Consider the following 20,350-nt stretch of genomic DNA (forward strand, 5'->3'; position numbering starts at 1 on the left):
CTTATTAGCTATGTAGTGAGGGCGAATTGGTTCACATCTTTGAGCCCTTATTTCTTTCTTCACTCATAAATGGTAATATGAATGCCTTTCGTAGAAGACTGTGAAAATTAAATGAGACAGTATAACATTTTGCATAATGTAATTCTCTACTCATGGTAGGTTCTCAGCAACTTTCACTTCTCTCCCCGCTTTTTATCTAATAATGGTGAAAACTATTCAATAAGTGACTGGAAAATTGCATGTGCAAATGCGGCTTCCAAAAATAAAATTAAATGGTGAGTGATCCTGGAGGACCTGTAACAAACAGCCTTATATAGCAGAGATGAGCGATACCCAACCAGCTTCAGCTTAAAACAAGTAGACACATGTTGTAATTGCTAAAAATCTGCAGAAAAGTGGCTCACAAGCAGTTTACCATAAAATAATTAAAGCTTATTTATGTCAAGAGGCCTTGGGAAAAAAAGAGAGCATAGAGCAATTTGCATTAGCACATTACCATCGGCTCCTGCTTTCCTTTCAATTAACAGACCAGCAGGTGCTCTCTGCAGTTAAAAAGATAAGCTACCGGGGAGGAGGATGAGTTTGGGGCTGACCTGCAGACACTGTGGTCTGCCTGCTGATTGGGTTCGTACCTCGCTGTACCAATTTCTGAGGTGTTAATTTAACTGTTCCTCTCTGTCACGCAGGTCTCGGCCCTGAAAAATAAGCTGAAGAAGCAGTCCACTGCGACGGGAGATGGGGTGGCCCGGGCGTTTCTTAGGGCACAGGCTGCTTTGTTCGGATCCTACAGAGATGCACTGAGATACAAACCTGTAAGCGTCATTTCAGCACTGTTTTCCTCTGCTTCTTTTTAGTTCTTTGGAATGAGGCAAAAACAAAGCAGAACGAAAAATGCAACCTTTTAATAGTACACCTTAAAAAAGTATCACAAAGTTCTTTTAAAGTCCAGAAGAATATGCTTTAAAACATTGTGTTCAATCTCCGATTTCTTGACTTTTTCGTCTTAGTTCTTTTGGTAACGTTTAGTTAATATTTCCCCCATTCTTTTGCATATCACCTTATTTACTTTTTCTATAATTGGAGTACTTACCTTTTAACTAATGAATTAATTCTGTTAATGTATTTTAAAGTAACTACTCGATCTTCTTAAGGTCATTAATAAATTAACCAGACAATTGGGTTTGTTAGATTAATGGGTTTAGAAAGGGCAAGTACAAAATGAAAGTTTAAAAATATTAGAACTTGAAAATTTTGCTCTCTTTGGAGATTTACTGTCCTCCTAATTCATAACTTTTCTAAGTGGGCTCATCTGTTTAGCATATCCCAGCTCATTTTGCCATTTCTTGTTTTAATGCCTTAACAATGATTATTAAATAGAATTGTTGCCAAGTTATTAGATGGTCCTAAAAGATAGAAATCAAAATGCATTTGTTTCGCTATCTGAATTATTAGTTAAGTATGTTACACTGCTTTTCCATGACCAGATAAATAAGCTTAATGGGTAAAAAAAACAACAACAAAAAAAACGGAGATGATGGTAAGACCTGCTATCTAGTAGGAATTCTATCATTTTCCAATTGTGTGACCATGACCCACTTCCTGAGTCTCTCTAGGCTTCTTATTTGTAAAACGCGAATTTCTATACCTTTTCTGTCTACCTTTCAGGATTGGTGTGTAAACCCTGTCATCAACTAGGAAACATGAAACAAATGTGAATGGGTTATATTTTTTGTAAACTGACTTCCGACTTCGTTCCCACTCAGTGGCTCTTCCATTCCGAGGAGTCACTGACTTGTTGGCAGGAGTCCTGCAGTGTACAGGCAGGTCAGCTGCTGTCTCAGGGTGACTAGATGTCTAAGTTGCATGCTTATCTCCTTGAAATACGCATGTACCTTACAGCATTATGGAGCTCATAGTTCTGTACACACTATGTGTATCTCACATGGCGGAGTCTTTCAAGATTCTAGAGTTACAGGGTCTCATTCTTTAAAAGACTGGAAAGCAGTCATCCAGACCACAATAGGGCACATTCATTTTCAAATCACTGAACATCAATGAAAACAAAAATGAATTTGAAAAACACAATTAGTGATTAATTTTAGTTGTCAATTTTTTTAAAAGAGCGATTGATTTCAAGTTTACTAGTACAGTTTTAGCCAGCAGCAAGTTAGCTACTTTTAAGAATTCAAAAATGTGAGATCACACTAATGTGCTAACTAAATTAGAGGATGAGATCATAGACTCTAGCACCAGACGGGGTTAGGTCCCAATCCTTATCCTGTGACTGACTAGTTACATGACTTTGAGCAAATAAAGCTCAGTGCCCTGGTATATAGGTAGTGCTCTGTGATTTACCTATTATGATGAAAATTGACGTTTTAGAAGTAGTAAAGTTGGTAAGGAAATCCCATTAACATAACTAAAATAAAGAACTCTTCTCTGCTGTCCCCAAAGAAAAACCGTGGCATAAGCACGAAGGTACTTTCAATTGTTGGACTTTTTCAGATATGCACGCTATTTTTAATACTCATCGTTCAATCTGATGATATTACACCTTTGTTTGAAGGGATTTAGTCTGACTTTGAGGGAACGAAACTGAACAATTTTAAGAGCGCGAGGAAACTTTGATTAGGAAGCCACAGTAGAGACTCGTCAGGAGAGGGGATGCTGCTAGCCCGAAATCCATGTGTTTTGTACAAGGGTCTGTTTGACTCCTGTAGACCTGTGCACGTTGAAGGTGATTCTGTGTCTTACACCTTCTCTGGACTGTCCATGTGCCTCTTTGGAGCGACTGGTTCTCTCTGACTGACTTTCTCCTGACCCCGTGAAATTCTTTATTTCTGTCCAGGGTGAGCCCATCACTTTCTGTGAGGACAGTTTTGTGAAGCACCGCTCAAGTCTGATGAAACAGTTCTTGGAAACGGCAGTTAACCTCCAACTTTTCAAGCAGGTAAGAGCAGACTTCTGTGTTTCCTTCCGTAATGGAAGATGATAGGAATGAAACAGAAATGCCTAACACATTTTTAGCACTGTTAAATTATGTCTAAACCCTGAGTAATATCTTTTCTAGAATTTCAAGAACTTTTTCTTTCTTTTGTTGCTCGATAGCTATCTATGGCATGGCCTTGCAGAAATATTATGTAATAATAACTTTGCTATTAAAGCATTCCTCATGGAAAGTGCGAAGCTGATGGTCTCTCTGAGGAAGACCCATCCCGCACAGTAGAAAAAGCAGCATGGCTAGTTTCATGTGAGGCATCTCAGTCCAAGGACTTATGTTGGTATGGTACATTGGTACAGTAAACAAGCTACATATTTTATAGGACAGTCCCAATGTAATCCACTTTATTAAAATCATTCCTAAATATTCAACTTTTTAAGCTTTGCAACACTTTTCATAATCATAAATCAAAATTCAGAAAAGATTCATAATCATACTGTGTGTCTTGATTGTGGGCTTAGAAAATGCAATTGCTCTTTCAGAAAGCAGTAGCTGAACATCAGAATTCAGAAAGTTTAGATCTCATCCCATTGTGTGATGACAGCGAGTCTCTTAATTCGGGCTTGTCTAGTCTCTGTTTATGCAACTTAAGTTCTTAGCACTTGCTTTTCTTATTCCACATGACGATTGTAAGTGTAAAGTTAGCTATGTGAATTCAGTACTTAATGAAGAGCTATAGTGTGTCACTAACTGTGCCCAGGGCCAGGATACAAACAGGAATAAAACATCAGTAATGCCCTTGAGAAGGAGACAGTCTATTATAATAGAAATTTCTTTGAACTGTTAGGAGAAAGATTACCTTCAGATTACATAAGTAATTTTAATCGGATGATGACAAATGCATACTATTATCTGTATTCTGGAGAAGTTTTAGAAATAATCTGTGGGGGATATAACTGTCTCCCAATATGGAAAGATTCACCTTCAAGAAAGGGTTACATTATCCAATACACAGCCTTAGGAGCAGACCAGGTGTGATGAGTTTCAGGATCAAAGATGTCTTGTAAATTTCCAAAGATGGAGTAGGTTAGTTAGTCTTAGACCTCTATTCCCTATTTCCCTAGCAGACTCCACTCTGGACTAAGTTCTTTCCCAGGATTCAAGGAGGATCAAGTGATAGTGTTTACAAATGCTGACGTGCGGTCCTGAACGAGTCCTCCAAGCTGGTCATGCTTGTTGAATTCAGTATTAATACCTTTTTGTATTTTCATCTGACAGGAAGAGATAGTACTACCTCCCGTTGTCAAAAATGAGTTGTGCAGATCAAGTTATAGGGGGGTCAAGGATTGAATGAATGGATAGAATATGTAACTTATTGCTTCACTTTGACCATAAGACTCTGCAGCGAGAGTCTTCTCATTGGAAAAAGTTTAGATACAGTAAATTGTTTTTATGTAGTTACAAAAAGCACATATTTTTTAGTTGGGTTAGATCTTAGCTTTATCACGTAAGAGCTGTTCATAAATATCTGTTTCTTTTTCTTTAAAATAGATATATCACCACCTACCTCACACAGATGTGATAAGGTTTATGAATTAATACATGTACACTGTTAGCACAGTACATAACACTTTGTAGAAATTCTAAATTTAAAGTGTCTGCCTCATTTTTAGAGCAATTACATTGGCAAAATACAAATCTATGCAGCAGTTTTTAGAGTATAACTTGCCAAAAAGGCTAAAGGTAGAATATGAAAATGGTCGAAGTAGAACCCATTATACAGACAACTTGAATAGTTTTACATTCATCAATTGACCATGTTCTTGAACTTGTTGTCACTTTATGACCCTTAAGAAAGTGATACTTGAAGCTAGACCTGGAAGGATTTAAAAGATTTCTTGTTGCCAGAGTTTTCCAAAACCTAATACAGCATGAGAAGAGACCATTATAGGCCAGTCTCATTCATGACCACAGATGCAAAAATTTAAATAAAATATTTGCAACGAATTCTAGTAATATGTAAAAAGGATACTACTTCATGAGTAAGTTGCATTTATTATTAATAAATTAAATGACAGAAATTAAATGGCAGTTGCCCATTAGGAAATCCATGAATGTAATTCACTACATTAGATGATCATAGGAGAAAAATTATTAGATCATCTCAACAGATGCAAAACATTTTCATAAAATTCACGATTAAAAATTAAAAAGAAAGAAAGAGAGAGAGAGAGAGAAAGAAAAAGAAAGAAAGACAGAAAGAGAGAGAGAGAAAGAAAGAAAAGTCATGAATAGAGATATTTTCGACAAATATCTTCCTTACTATTGGAACACTAGACGTTTTCCTCTAAGAAAGGTGCCACCTATTCCGTTAGAACTCCTAGCACATACATACACCGTTTAGCCAAAATAAATAAATAAAAATGAAGATTTAGAAAGGAAGACACCAAACTGACATTGTTTTTATTACTTGGAGGATAGAGACATGTTATTTAAGACATAAAAAAATAGCTTTATAAATTTGACTTCATTGAAATTAACAACTTTGGGTCATCAAAAGACACCTGATTTTCAATACATATGAACCACCAGGGTTTAGAATCTAGAATTAAGAAAACAAATTTCCACATGTCAGTAAAAAAAAAAAAAAATCCAATATACTTGTGCAAAACACTTGAATAAGCACATTCGAATGAGGAACTCTGAATGGTTAATAAAGATATGCAAAATACTAAACCTCATTTGTAAAAACAATGAAATGTCACCTCATACTCACGAGATTGGCCCATTAGTGGTTCCCAGAGGGTAAGGGGGTGGGGGGAGGGAGATGAGGGTAAGGGGGATCAAATATATGGTGATGGAAGGAGAACTGACTCTGGGTGGTGAATACACAATGGGATTTATAGATGATGTAATACAGAATTGTACACCTGAAATTACGTAATTTCATTAACAATTGTCACCCCAATAAATTAAAAAAAAAATCAGAAAATCTCAAATTTTGGTAAAGGCCTGGAGCCGGCCAGGCACCAAGTTTCAACTGATTTTGAGAGTGTAAATTTGCCCAAGTTGTTTAGAAAAAAACACTTTGGCACTACCACTTAAAGTTAAACATGCAAATTTCTTAAGACCCAGTAAATTCACTCTATGTACTGAAAATCATTTGCCAAAACTGCTCATAATAGCAAAATAGTGTTACTAATCTTAGTTATTCCTCAGTATTGAAATGAAGAAATTGTTGTATTTATTCATGAGATCACTACATAGCAGGTAAATGAACGAGCTGTCCCCAACTGAATATGAATGAATCAAACGAAAGGAACAAATGGCTGAAGAATTAGTATGATGAGTCCTTCATGCAATGTTCAATGGCAAGAAAAGTTAAATAATTTAGTATTTAGGGAAACGTTTATGTGATAAAACTAGAAAGACAGGATAAGCTGAAAGGACTGTGGTCTTTTCTGTGGAGAGGGAGGGGCGCACAGGGAGGGACCTTCTGAAATGAACATTCTGGTAGTTTGCTTTATCGTCATTATTTACATGATTAATTACCAAAGTTGTTATTATGTAAATTATTTAAGCATTGTATAAAGATAATATCTGTTACTGTCTCTGGATTAGGCAGTCGTGGGCTGTCTTCACTGACAACTGACTGCCTAACCGCCTCAGGCCTCAGTTTCTGCATCTGTAACATGAGTTAGACTAGAAGGTCACCGAGATGGGCTACCTTTCGGCTCTAACATTCCACGATGCCATGAAATAAACACAGCTTAGACGGATGATGGCAGGTTCCATTTGGGTAAACTCCTCTGTAGATAATGGCTTTGGAAGGGATCCCAGAAACTGCTTCTTTAGTCCACAGCTCTGACAGCACCATCGTTCTTTAGCTCACAGTTTTGCAAAGGTTTAAGCCGTTATTTTTAGATCTCTTACCTGGAACCTGGGTGTAGTCTGACGATTACTTAGTAGCATTCTACCTGTGTTGATTTCTTGGTTTTGGTAAGTGTACCATGGTGATGGAAGGTGTTAGCATTGGGGGAAGTTGGATGAAGGTTGTGTGGGAACTTTCTTCTTTTTTTGTAACATCTCTGTAAATCTGAAATTATTTCAGAACAAATAAGCAAATTGCCAGAACACCACCAATAGAACATTCACGTTAAGGCATCTTCATGTCTTTTAAATCGAGTCCCTTTCATGCCACCATCATTATCCTTTGCGCCCTGGGTTCTCCTCAGAGGATGGTTTTATAGTGAACGGGGCAAAATCCTTCTTCGATTCTTCGTAAATGTGCCTTTCTTGTCTGTTTACTTATTGGCATGTTGACTACTAATACTTCTTAAGATCCTCTCATTTCTTTTTATCTGTGATCTGTTTCTCCAGGCAGTTCCCTTAGTGTTCTTTATAGCTACTCGTGCCTTCTGCCTGGTCTCTACAGTCTTCTCAGCTTTATCCTCAGACCTTTATTTCTCTAACTCATACCATCTCACTGGGTTTGCTTATGTGAGACCATAACTGCATGAATGACTTATATATGACGAGTCCCAAATATCTCTTTACCCAGACCCATATAAATGTAAACGTGTATATGTCTCTATGTGTGTGTGTACTTACAGACATATCCGTACCCACCCCCACACATGTACACACATCACCCAAGTATATATCTGCACAGTCACACACACCGGACACTCCTGCATCCCTTCTTCCGGGAGCCAGAGCTCCCCTGGTGCCTAAACCAGCACCTCACGACCAGCTTCTTCTCATGCCGTCTCCGCCGACCTTTCTTGCATCCAGTTTCCAGTTACTTACTATGTTCTATTGATTCTGCTTTCCAAACATTACTTAGATCTACATATTTTATTCTGTCTAATTTCAGTACACTGGTTTTACGTGTCTGTTCTTTCATTTAGTCCCCTTTGACGCCATCCTTCATTCTGTTTTGACAGTGTTCTTCCTGAAAAGCAAATCCTATATCTTTCCCATTAAATTTAAGAGGAAGTTCAGCCCTCTAGCCTGGCACATAAAATCCTTCATCTTCTGGCGCCTAGCACTCTAATTTTTTCTCTAATAGTTCTCTAGTACCCTTGCTTATAGCCATTCTGAACAATTTGCTCTCTGAAAATGGTTTCGTGTCTTTATGCTTCCGAATTTGGATTGTAACAGGTGCTTATTAAATAGTGAGAGAATGAACGACAGTAATTATGAGTAAATAAGGACATTTATTGCTTGCTGACTTATGCTCGGTATTGTGAATGCTTTATCTAATCCCACTGAATCTTCACAATAACCACATACATACTTTATTACTGCCATTTTGCAGGTTATAAACCAAAATTATAGGGAACTTAAATGACTTACCGAGAATTTACACAGTTGCTAGTCTGTGGTACAGGCAGGTTTGGGTCCAGAGAGCCGTTACGGTTTCCTGTCCCTCCGGGAATAAATGAATTTTTTGCCTGTTTCCTTCTCATTGCCTCTGGTTTGAATACTCTGTCTCCATTTTACCTTGCCCAACTCAATGATTCTTTAAGATTCAGTGCAGATGTCCCTTTTCTAGGCTCTCGATCTCCCAATCTTCTATACATTTCTTTTAGCATTTTGGATTTGCCCCATATGATATTCATTGGTTGGTTTGGCTTTTTCTTGAGTTGTAAGTTTTGTAAAGACAAGGATCATTTTTAAAGTGTTTTTGTTTCCTCATGTCTAATATGCAATAGGCACTTAATATTCTTAAAAAAAAATAAAGAAATCAAATAGAAACTGGTGAGTGACTCCCTATTCTAAGGAAGAGGCATGAAAATGTTTGGACAATTTTGGTAGATGAAAAGCTTATAAAACTGAATATAATGGAACTTATTTAGGAATAATCCAAAATTGTAGGAGTCAGATGTTACTGTGTTTTAAATTGAATGGTGTCTATAATTTTAAACCTGGAATCACATAATGGGGTATTGTGTAGAAGTGAAAATTCCCTGAGATCCCGAGTACTTTATGTTTGGTGCTGTGACCCACTTTCTCTGACTTAATAGGCTACTGGATAAAAGGAGTGGGTGAAAAGCCAAATGTTTCCCTTTTATGTTAGCTAGAGATTTTGGAAGATCTTAGAAAGCTTTTAATGTAAACAATAAATTCATATAAATTTCTACATTTTCCTATTAATCTTTTAAAAAAGAAACAAGATGGTTACTTATTTATGGTGTTTAATTTATAGCTAAGATCAACTCATGCATTAGTAGGACTAAAGATACAACAGTTTTGGAGTATGAGGAAGCATTTGACATATGAATGGATGGGAGATAGTAATTGTATCGAGCACACATTTCATAACGTGAAAAAAAGAATAAAAATGAAATGTGACATTGGGAAGCTATGGAGACGTACTGGCCCTAGGAAGGAGTGCACAAGGGCATGTAGCTTACCAGAACAAGGAGACATTTTTTAAAGCATCCCTGTTAAGTAATTTCAAGTAGTATCCTAAGTAGTGTTTCTCTAAGTGTGGTCTCAAACCACAGGTTTATCTAGAAAGTCTTTTGAAGACACATGTCCTCGATTCTCAACTTCAGCATTTCTGATTCAGGCCTGGATTAAAACCCAGGAATCTATGTTATTTATGAAATATCGTAAAAAATATGCACACTGAAGTTTTAGAAACACTCGTCTAGGTATTCTTTGTTCATTCTCTCATTCAATAGTAGAATCTGAGTGTCCACTATATACACTAGGCAGTGTTCTGTGGGCTGGGGTACATTGGAGAAGAAAGCAGAAAAGAATTACTGACTCTGAATCTAGTGGGAGGGGGCAAACTAAATTAAATAAATTGTCTGGCATGTTCAAAGATAAGTACCTTGGAAAAACAAATAGACCAGGAAAGGGGGACTATCAGGGGACAGGGTGGAATTGCCACTTAGAATGGCACAATCAGCATAGATTTCACGGAAAATGTGACATTTGAGCAACTTTATAGGGTGATCAAAGATGGAAGCAGAGAGAAAGAAAACTTAGTAGGTGATTGCTGTAATCTAGGTGAAAGGTGATGGCAGTTTGGAACTGGTTCATGGAAGATATGACAAGAACTGGTCAGATGATGGATCTATTCTGAAGATAGAGTCTATGTTTGTTCTGAAATATTTAATAAGAAGTGAGAGAAAGAGGAGTCCCACATTATCCCACAGTTTCTCATCAAGAAACTGGTAGGATATAGTTGTCATTTTATTGAAATGGGGAAGACTGTAGGCAGGAGAGATGCTGGTGAGGAGAGTAAGAGTTCTGTTTTGGACGTGTTACGTTTGAGATGTCTGTTAGGCCTCCAAGTAGGGTATTGGTTCGGCAAATGGATAAATGAGGCAGGGACACTGTGACACTGGAGATACAGATTTGGAAGTCATTGGAATATGGATCGTATTTAAGCCATTGGACTGGAGACCAAGTGAGATTCCCCAAGGAGTGTGTCTCAATAGAAATGACAAGGGGTCCAGGAACTGGAAAAGGGGCAGGGCCAACAGCAGAGGAGGCCACGGGCATGAGTGACCAGTGGGGAGGAGAGAATTCAGAACAGTAAGTTACCTTTGCCGCCAAGTGGAGAAAGAAAACCCAAGAGGAAGGGAGCAACACTGTCAAATGCTCCTGACAGTTAATTAAAATGAGGACTTGGACTTGACCACTGGATTTAGTGATGTGAAGAGCACTGACAGCTCTTTGAGTCTTACTATAAAGAGGAACTTGGAAATAGACATGGCTGGAGAAGTAAGTGGGGCGAAGAGGAGAAATGACGCACGTTCGTGGGCCCTTGGGAAGCTCTAGTGGAGAAGGAAAACTGTGTTGAGGAGAAAGGAGGGAAGTTGTTGTTGGAGTTGGTCTTTGTGAGAGCACAGACCTTCATGTGTGACAGGGAGGAGGCAGAGTCTCTGGAGGAGGCCATGGGGTAGGACGGGAGGTGGGATGCTTAGAACTTGCGGGATTTCTCATGTAATTGCTTCAGTTTGGGGTTGTTTTTTCCCCCAGTGAAATTAGGAAGCTAGTTCATCAGCTGAGAGAGAATGGGGTGGGAATTGGACATTTAAAGATAGAGAAGGTAGGAAATAGATGGTAGGTGAATGGACTGGAGAAGAAACAGAATTGTTTGACATTGCCCAGAGCGCATCTGAGATTGCAGATGACGAGTGTCGTCGTGGCCGTGGGTTTGTCCCTAGACACCTGGAGGCCTGCTGGGGACATGCCTGCTCCTGCTCTTCCGCATTCCTTATGCTGCGGTTCTCTTTCCCCAAAACCCACCTTCCTCCCACTCTGAAGTCTGGGCTCAAACGTCATCTCCATCCTGGTCTACACCCCAACTGCACTCGTAAAACGGAAAATTTTCATGAGAGTTGCCCACACTCCCCAACCTCCCTACCGCAATTCTGTTTTATTTTCCGACACTCACCACCTTCTCACATACTAAATAATGTATTACATTTCTTATTTCATGTGTTTATTCCTCCCCACTAGATGTTCAAGCATCACGACAGCTTGAATTTTTGTCTGTTTCATTCATTTTTGTATTTCAGTTATCTAGAGAAGTACCCAGCATAAACATTCAATTACATATTTATTAAATGATTCAATTCATTAATTCTTTAGTCCTGTGGTCATGACGTTCAACAGACTAAATTCTGGAGCAAATTGTTTAATGTTTGTCTGTTGATATACCTGGAAGGTTCTATTGTCCCATTAATGTTGTTTGAAATTATTAGTTCTAATCATAAATTGCACTGAATGGTCTTCTTATACTCTTCAAAGTGTTCTCCTGGTCATTATACCATCGTGATCTCATTTAGTATATGTAACAGTCATATGATTATTTCATCTTTGAGATGCAATAAAAATAATTTATTTCTAGTCCTTCACGTACTTAATTCTCTTGATTTAAGCTCTAAAGCGACTTACCTTATTCCCGCTTGTTACAGCAGTTCGTATTTATATATAGCTACCAATTGAGCACTTTACTTTTAGCAGGTGTCCATACATATCTGGTGACTTAATTTATTGTAACAATTTAGTGTACTTTTCACTTACCTGCCCAAGTTTATTGCGCATTTATAAGATGAAATATTTAAATCAGACTACTTATTTTTTTTAGCCCAACGTATCATATAGAAAGGAAATGGTAAAGATCCACAAGACATTAATATATTTTATAAATAAATTTTAACCATGTTGAGTTTTTTTTCTTTAAATTGCTAAACCTTTCTGACTCATTTAAAAAATGTATTTTTCTCTAGCTCTCAGGAATTCCATTTTGTTAGATTAGTTGTCTTTGTGCCCAAGAAGTGTTTCTTATATGAAATAAATGTTTTCAATATGGCAGTTGCTCCTCCAGGCTGAAGGAGGCATCTGGGGGATGTAGGTGTGTTGATTGGCTCTCATGCCTTTGAGGCTTCACTGCCTTCCCAAGGCTGTCCTGTCACCACGAAAATAGCTCCCCGTCTTCCTCTGCCCCAGCGTGGCAAAGAATTGCACCACTGAGCTTCTCTCCCAGAACAATCATTTTTGAGGTTTTTTTTTTTTTAAAGGATCAAGTATTTCTTTAAAGAATCAAGTATTTCTTTAAAAATGATATAAGAATCTTGAAATTTAATTATTATCATCCGCAGAGTTTTGATGGATTGATTGCAATTAAGTATTTATATAACATATGTTGAGACCCCTGAAGACATTGGAACACTGATTAATAGCTTAGCTTGTTTGGGGGTTTTAGGTTAAATGCCAGGTGCACTGACTGGTGAAGAATTAAAGAACTGTGAAAAGCCTACAATTTATCTGTTAGAGGAAAACTACGCTCCTATTGGTCTACTGGCCATATATTCAAGTTTAATCTGTGAATCTGATCAGAACAGTTTCTTTGTATTTTTTGTAAAGAAGTTAGCCATTAAGTCTATTCTTTATATTTTATTGCATGTGTAAAGCATTTATATTTAATTGTATTTTAAAGATTGAAGTAATGAGTATTCATTTAACAATATTGCTGACTGAAGTACATTTAAAACAACAGGTAATTTCTTTAGTCCTATTAGGATGGTTATTTTCCGGTAAAAACACTTTGAGAAACCTTGGTGACATCAGTATCAAAAAGAGTAAGAGGAAGCACTTTTGCTGCTTAAAAAATATTTGCCCCATAATCTGTCACACCACTCTAAGGTCATGTCACAAGGATTGACAAAATCCAGTCCTTGTAACTGTTGATTTAAAGGGAATAATCTTCAGGATTATGTATATTTAATTTAAATCAATTTCATCTATTTATAATTTAAAATAGAATGATGGAATCCATAATATGCAATTATGTCTGTGATTTTTTTTTTAATTAAAGTTACTGGGGTGACAATTGTTAGTAAAGTTACATAGATTTCAAGTCTGTGAATTTTTTTGAGATTTCCAATTATTTATGTTTTAATGTGATTATTTTACACATTTTGTTCCAAGTTTTAATTTTCACTTTTGGACTAAAAAGGAAAATATTAAAATCGATGTAGAAAGCATCACCTTAAAGCACTCTTAAATTCCTTTAAAAATCTACTTGCAACCTAATTTTATATCTGTAGCATTTCTATTGTTTTTAGCAGTGTTACTTGTCATTACTTACAATACCAAAGTAATTCTTCCAAAAGTTCTGTCTTTCAATTACCTAAAGTTACGTGTTTACTAAATGATGTGGGGAGCTATTAATCAAGTCACATGTTCCAGGACATTATAAAGTCATAGCTTTTCCAACAGATAATATTTTTTAGTTCAAAATTATTTCTATGCAACAGTAGCTAAAAATTTTCTGATCTTTTCTGCGTATTATGAAATGCTCCAGAGTTATTAGAGTGATGTGTGACCATGAACCAACTCCATTTGGGGGGGAAAAAGCGCTGTTATTGAGTCAAAACTAGAAAAAGGGAGTTGAGAGAACTCTTACCATCAGCATTCCTTTACAGTAATACCACTTCTCCGTTTCTTCCTGTGTGTCTGTATTTGTGTGTGTGTGTATAATGTCTGTGTGCACACAAAATCCATCTTTAAGACCAAACATTTTCATTAAGTATGTATGCTGATAAGCGTGTGGCTGTCACTGACAGAATTGTTTGTCAAAGCAGTGATAACACGTGGCATTTAACCAAGTGATTAATTTCTATTGGCTCAAATCACTAGTTTAGTAACACAAAGTAGTTACTCATCCTCAAAAACGCATCATCAGTAAATACTTTGAGATTTATCTCTTTTTAGACTTGCACCGTTCCACTCAAACTAAAATGGATGGATTATTTCCAATAAACACAAAATTGAAAACCTTTTAAAAAGTTTTGTAGTCTTAATCTTTTAAAGCAAATTAAGTCCTTTAAAAGGATGTCTTAATTTGTTCCACTGTCCATAATGTATTACTTTAAATTTATCATCCTGCTTCACCTTATTTTCTTTTCAAAATGATACTTAGTCTATCAAATTAGATAACTTTAGTTTGATTTATAATGCTATGTTGAAAATGTGTGCAAGTCAAATTTTAAAAACATATTAAACCGCTTTACTTAGCAATTAACCATTTATTATGTGTAGCAGATGCCAACATTATGTTACACCTTTTATCTACAATAGAATTAAATTAATACATCTATACATTATAATTATTTAACTTTAAACCCGTGGAAGGTAAATGACCATTAGCTTTGTTTCAGTATCCTTCAGTCTTTCAGCAAACATTGATCCATTTCAGGATTTTTCTACCTATTGAAGACGCACACAAGAGCAAGTGTTCCTTCCCTATGGGGCTCAGAAACTCATAGAGGTGGAAAAGGTGGTGGCAGTGGGAACAGTTTAACAGTTATTCTCTGCCTACGATACAGGCACTACAGAGTACCTGGTTGAGCTACCAGGTACTACCAGGTACTACTTTGAGCTCAACCAACTTTTGAACAATTCCCATCGCAATGGGAATTGCCCCTCGGTAATTCCCAATGGGAATTAAAGCAATTCAGAGTACTTTAATTAGTTCTCACAAAACCCCACAAGGTGTTTATTATTATTCCCATTGCACCGAGGGGAGACAGTCTCAGACATGCCAAGTCACCCAGGTCACAAAGCTCATAGGTGGCAGAGTTGTGACCCGGGCCTGTCATAGTCGACTCCATGTTCATTTTCATTTGTACTGTTGGGAACTTCTTGCGTGCCCCACATAATGAGAATATAAAATGTGCTCTCTGCCCTCAAAGAGTTCTAACTTTTATTAGAACACTCATACTCTTAAAAAAACAGCCAGCGCTGTCTCCTGTTGGGCTATGCCTAGTTGAACTCGTCTTGCCGCATTTTGGGTCAAAACCATTCTATGATAATACAAAGGTAGCTCAACCACCTTTTGAACAGGACTCTGTTGATTCATTTGCTGTTCATTCTTCCTTAGTTTCGATCTGTAAGAGATTTCGGTCTCAAAGTCGTACAACTGATGTAACTTACTGCTAATTATCTTAAATTGCTTCCCTGTACCCCCTCTCAATCAGTTTTGTCTGTTAACCATTTAAATAGAGGGAAGAGTGAGAGGTTTTTTTTTTTTTTTTTTTTTTTTTAAGTTAAGCTGCTTTATTTTAATTCAGCTAAATTTTAAATTTCCAGGGTGAAAAAATTGTGACTAGGATTAATTCGTTCCGGGATGAAAATGGACATTTTGTGTTAACCCCACATCTTCACATCTACGCTTCACTCATCTTTTAAGTCTTTTCAAGTTATCTTCTGCCTCTTACGCAAGGGGGCTTTAACGAAATGTCACATTCGTTATGCATGGATAAATCTCAAAACATGTATGATTTTTCATAATCCTAGAGCTACAAATTTCAGATGACACAGATGGACAAAACAAAAAGTAACTGAATACAGTGGTACCTCGGTTTTCGAACATAATACGTTCCAGAAGACCGTTTGAGTTCTGAAACATTTGAAAACCGAGGCACAGTTTCCCCATAGAAAGTAATGCAAAATGGATTAATCTGTTCCAGATCTTTAAAATCAACCCCTAAAACTTCAAATTTAGCATGAATTTTGCTATCTAATGATACCATAGATCCATAAAATTTATGGCGTTCGTAAACTGAAATGTTCATCAACGGAGATGTTCGAAAACCAAGGTACTACTGTACCAGTAATCTATATGTGTGTAAAATCTACCATTGGTTGACACTTGGGGGTATTTTTCGCAGTGCAGCACCAGTTCCCCCAGGACTCTGCTGGGCTGTGTGTGTAGGAATAGGGTGGGGTGGGGCCCATGATGATGGGACGTACTCTCCAGGGCCTCCTCAGTTTGAAAGATCAGCAGGTACTTTTGAGAACATCTGTTTCCCACTCCAATCTCTTTTTTCTGAATGCTGAAAAATGTTGTTTAAAATAACCTTCGACAGTCTAGTCAGTATGTGTTTACCCAAAATATCCTTGAGTTCATAATCATACTTCTGATCATTCAGTCAATCCGCATGCTGGGAATTCTGGGGGTCGTACTCATTTTACTGTTAAATGGTTAGAATCATCTGGTGCTCCTTTATGCTTCAGGACGTAATAGTTTAGATGAGGGGTCTTCTGTTTTACTGGATGAAGTTAATCTCAAAACCAGCAATGCCTAACATTCCCCAGACTCCTGCTGTGCAGAGACTGTGCTAAACACACACCGAGGTTAATTTAATTGAAGGCTAGCAGCGATGCCATGGGGCAGACACTGACAGCACGGAGACGGAGGCCTGGTGGGGAAGGACACAGCCTCGGGCAGGGCCGGCCTTCCAGGGCCTGTGATCTTCACTTCCGCACTCTCCCTTTCCTGTTAATGAAGTTAGTCTGCACTGTGTACACTGGTGTTTTAAGTAATTAGCTGTGTTTACTGAGTAGCTGCTATTTCCGTTGTTGGAGAATTTTCTTGTGTGTACACTTGTATATGTGTCATTTATACTTGGATGGGTGGCTGCTGTTACTGTCTTTGCTATAAGTAAAAATGTAATCTTAAGCAGTTAATGAAAATGAACATATTTGACACTTTTTAATTTCAGTTCATCGACGGTCGACTGGCAAAACTAAATGCAGGAAGGGGCTTCTCTGACGTCTTTGAAGAAGAGATCACTTCAGGTGGCTTTTGTGGAGGTAAAGACTGGTTCCAGGAGGATTGTTGATTTTCTGAATAACAATTCCTATGAATAACAATCCACTTGTGTCTGATATAAGCTACTGTCTGCGACAGCTATTTTCTCCTAAACATACAATGTCTTAGGTACATGTTCTCATGTCATAACAGCTACGGTACTACCTTGTTTTGTCTGCTATCTGTTACTCAAGGCTGTAGATGGCCTCATGGATTGGTAGGTGTTTGCCTGGAGGGATAATCTCTTCCTCTTCCTGGACATAAATATCACAGCAATGCAGTTAGTTTCTATCGTCCTGCTTTTCCTCCTGACCAGTATTCTCGGCTAGAAAAATGACTCGTGATGGTGTCTACTGAGCAAGAATGGAAGAACTATGATTATAGTTGGAAAAGTAGATGGTAATATAATCTGCTGTTTCAGAAAGAAAGGTTTGAACCTACAGCTGCTTCTACATTGTTAGAAGTGTGTTGTTACAGAAATCTTTACCTTTTTCGCCTTGCTGACCACTGCAGCAGCAGGAAGAGACTTTCCAGTTTTCCATCCCACGCCCCCATTTGTCATTGTGAAAGCAGTCACTTAAAGCAGTGGAAGGAGTCATACTATTTCGTTTGTGCAAAGCACCCTGTAGGTGATACCCCACTTTTATTTAATATAATTAATCTTAAACAGTTCCATTGTTTCAAATGTAAATATTCAAACAATGTTATAATTATCTAGACAATTAACAAATTATGAACTGATAGTTTGTAAGACCGCCCGGTATAGAGTCCTGCCTCTGGTAGAGACCTGTGCTTGTGTCCTATTCATTCGTTCGTTCGTTCATTCATTCATTCATTCATTCATTCATTCATTCAGCCAGTATTTGCTGAGTGTTTATTATGTACGAGACACTGTTCTAGATACGGGGTGAACTAAAGAAACAAAATCCTGGTGTGTTCATTTAGGTATAATGGTCATTTTTCCACTTACTTGTAGGTTTAATTCGGAAAAAAAATTAGTCTCTGTGTGAATAAACAGTTGCTAGAACTGAGAAATAAAATGTGAAAAGACAGATAGTAATAAGTACTCATCTACAGATTTCCCCATATTTAATTTTATGCATAAATAAGATTTATTTTTGTAGAATAAAATATAAAAGCCGTTGAGGTAACTTGTGCACTAAATGAGGTCCAAATGAGCTGAGCGTTGTAGACCTTCATCTGATATGAGTATAGCATTTCATTGAAAGCATTTAGCTTTGGGAAAAACTTAGTTTACTTGACTCAGCAAGTAAGCTGAACGTGAAATCATTCAGCTCCTGTCTTTCCTCAGCTGATAGGTCAAAATTTAGCTTCAATGGAACTTTTGTGTTAAAATAAGACTTTTTTTTTTTTACTTTTCAACTCAGACAAGCAAAATATTGTCAGCTCATAGACAAATTGCTTGAGGCATCTATTCAGTATTTACATAACTGCTGTCTCATTATCTTTATGACCCGTGGGGTTAGTATCTTCTATGGAATTGAAAATGACATCTTGTGACAATGATGGGGTAGAACTATGATCTTTTTGTATAAATTCTGTAGTCTTAACCATTGGTTAAGATTCATTAACAATGGGTCCAGATTCCTCTGTACTAGAGAGGAGGGTAGGTGGCTTTTCTGGTGGGGATGGGGGGTCACGAACAATTTTCACTGTAGGTCTTATTGTTTAAAAAAGAATCGGAGAATATTGATCACCAGTTGACATGCGACTTAGAAACTGCTGCATTTCAGTACAACTCAATGCCAGCCACTTTGTTGTTCTTTCTAAAAACAAAAAAGGCTTTGAATTCTTATCTTAATTTAGGGGAGCCATACTGATCCAAAAGGCAAGCATAGCTCAACAAGTATTAATTTCAGTAGGTACAACAAGAAAGTACATTAAAAAATTATACCTGGCTATCAAGTGTTATTTTTTAATAATTATGTTTTAGGTTATTATTATCCTAGAGGTATGCAGAGATTATTCTTAGAAGAAAATAAAGCAAAATTCATTAGGATTTAAAACAGAGATGAATAATCTAATAAAAATTAATAATGTTCTTATAATGAGGATTTATATATATAGTTCCAAAATAGTTCCTAGAGGTCAGCTCTGAACACTTGTCATCTAGACGACATTCATGAGAAAGAAGAATATGTCTGTGTGATGATATTGAACTGTTTGTTCTTCAAAGAAGCAAACTGTTATAACTTTGTCATTTCTTTCATAGTTGTGGTAACAATTACAGTCAATGTTCATACTTACTGAGTATTAACGTGTGGCAGAAGCTCTTATAAGAGCTCTGCAAATATCATCTCATTTCACCCTCAGCTCGCTAAGAGGCACTTTGATCACCCTCATTTTTATGAGGGTGCCAATCTTAGTCATTCAGTCAAGGTCACAAACTAGTCGTGCCAGACTCTGAACTAACTTGGCTTCAAAGCTCTCGCTTTAATAACTGTAATATATTGCTTTCTGATGATAAGAGATCTTCTTAATTAGAAGACATTCAGTAAACAAGAGCAGTGCCCAAGCCTTCTTGACTCTGGGTAAAAGTGAAATTCCTGTCTCTTCTGAATATCTGTTGAATCACTCTAGGAGAAATCAACATTCACTAAGGTGAAAGAAAAGATTCCTTTAAGCAAAAATAGTTAGGAAATTTCAGAAAAGCATCTCGTATCTCCCCTTTCTGGACCATTGCAGTGGCAGCGTAGACCACTGTCTTTGTTACTAACATGCACAGTTATGATCAAGTGAATTTGTCATTTGTGCATTATGAGAAAATGAATTTATAATTACTGTGGCGCTGATGAAAACTGTACCATACAGGACAGTCATCCACATAACACGAAAAGTCACTCTGAGCCTGGAACCCTGGTCGATGATTGTGAGTGCAGGCTTCAAAAGCTGTGTTCCGCCCTGCGAGTCCCGGGGTCAGGACTGTCAAAGAAACCCGTGCCACTACTGATTCCTTTCAGGAGAGCTGGGTAGAATGTTCATCCTGGTCAGGAAACGTGGAAAGAAAGGGGAGAGTCACCACTGAGCTGAAAAGGTGATAGAAGAAGACACAAGTAGAACAAAGGATGCAATTAGATAAACACAAATATTGGTCTCTAAAAGCAGCTAAGGAATATGGAGTAAGAACATTTCTATATGTTGTCTTCATTTCCAATAAAACTAGTTCTTAAATCTGTTTCCAATGATCTAAGCTTTAATACGGAGAAAGGTTTTCAGGTTGGTGTGTAGCGTGCACGGGGACTCTCCGCGAATAGCATTTGTTT

The 20,350-nt window shown here is 37.3% G+C and overlaps 1 protein-coding gene across 3 annotated transcripts in view; it reads left to right on the top strand.

Annotated features, from left to right (window-relative positions):
- Window positions 1–20,350, top strand: part of DENND1B (DENN domain containing 1B) — a 164,213-nt gene that overhangs the window by 112,049 nt on the left and 31,814 nt on the right. For all 3 annotated transcript variants that reach the window (XM_081039324.1, XM_081039325.1, XM_081039323.1), the window contains 3 exons: window positions 687–812; window positions 2,849–2,950; window positions 16,978–17,068. In XM_081039324.1, the coding sequence (XP_080895450.1) occupies window positions 687–812; window positions 2,849–2,950; window positions 16,978–17,068 (319 nt within the window). The remainder of the gene's footprint in view (window positions 1–686; window positions 813–2,848; window positions 2,951–16,977; window positions 17,069–20,350) is intronic.

The sequence above is a fragment of the Rhinolophus hipposideros genome (genome assembly GCF_964194185.1).
Source record: "Rhinolophus hipposideros genome assembly, chromosome: 26".
Lineage (NCBI taxonomy): Eukaryota > Metazoa > Chordata > Mammalia > Chiroptera > Rhinolophidae > Rhinolophus > Rhinolophus hipposideros.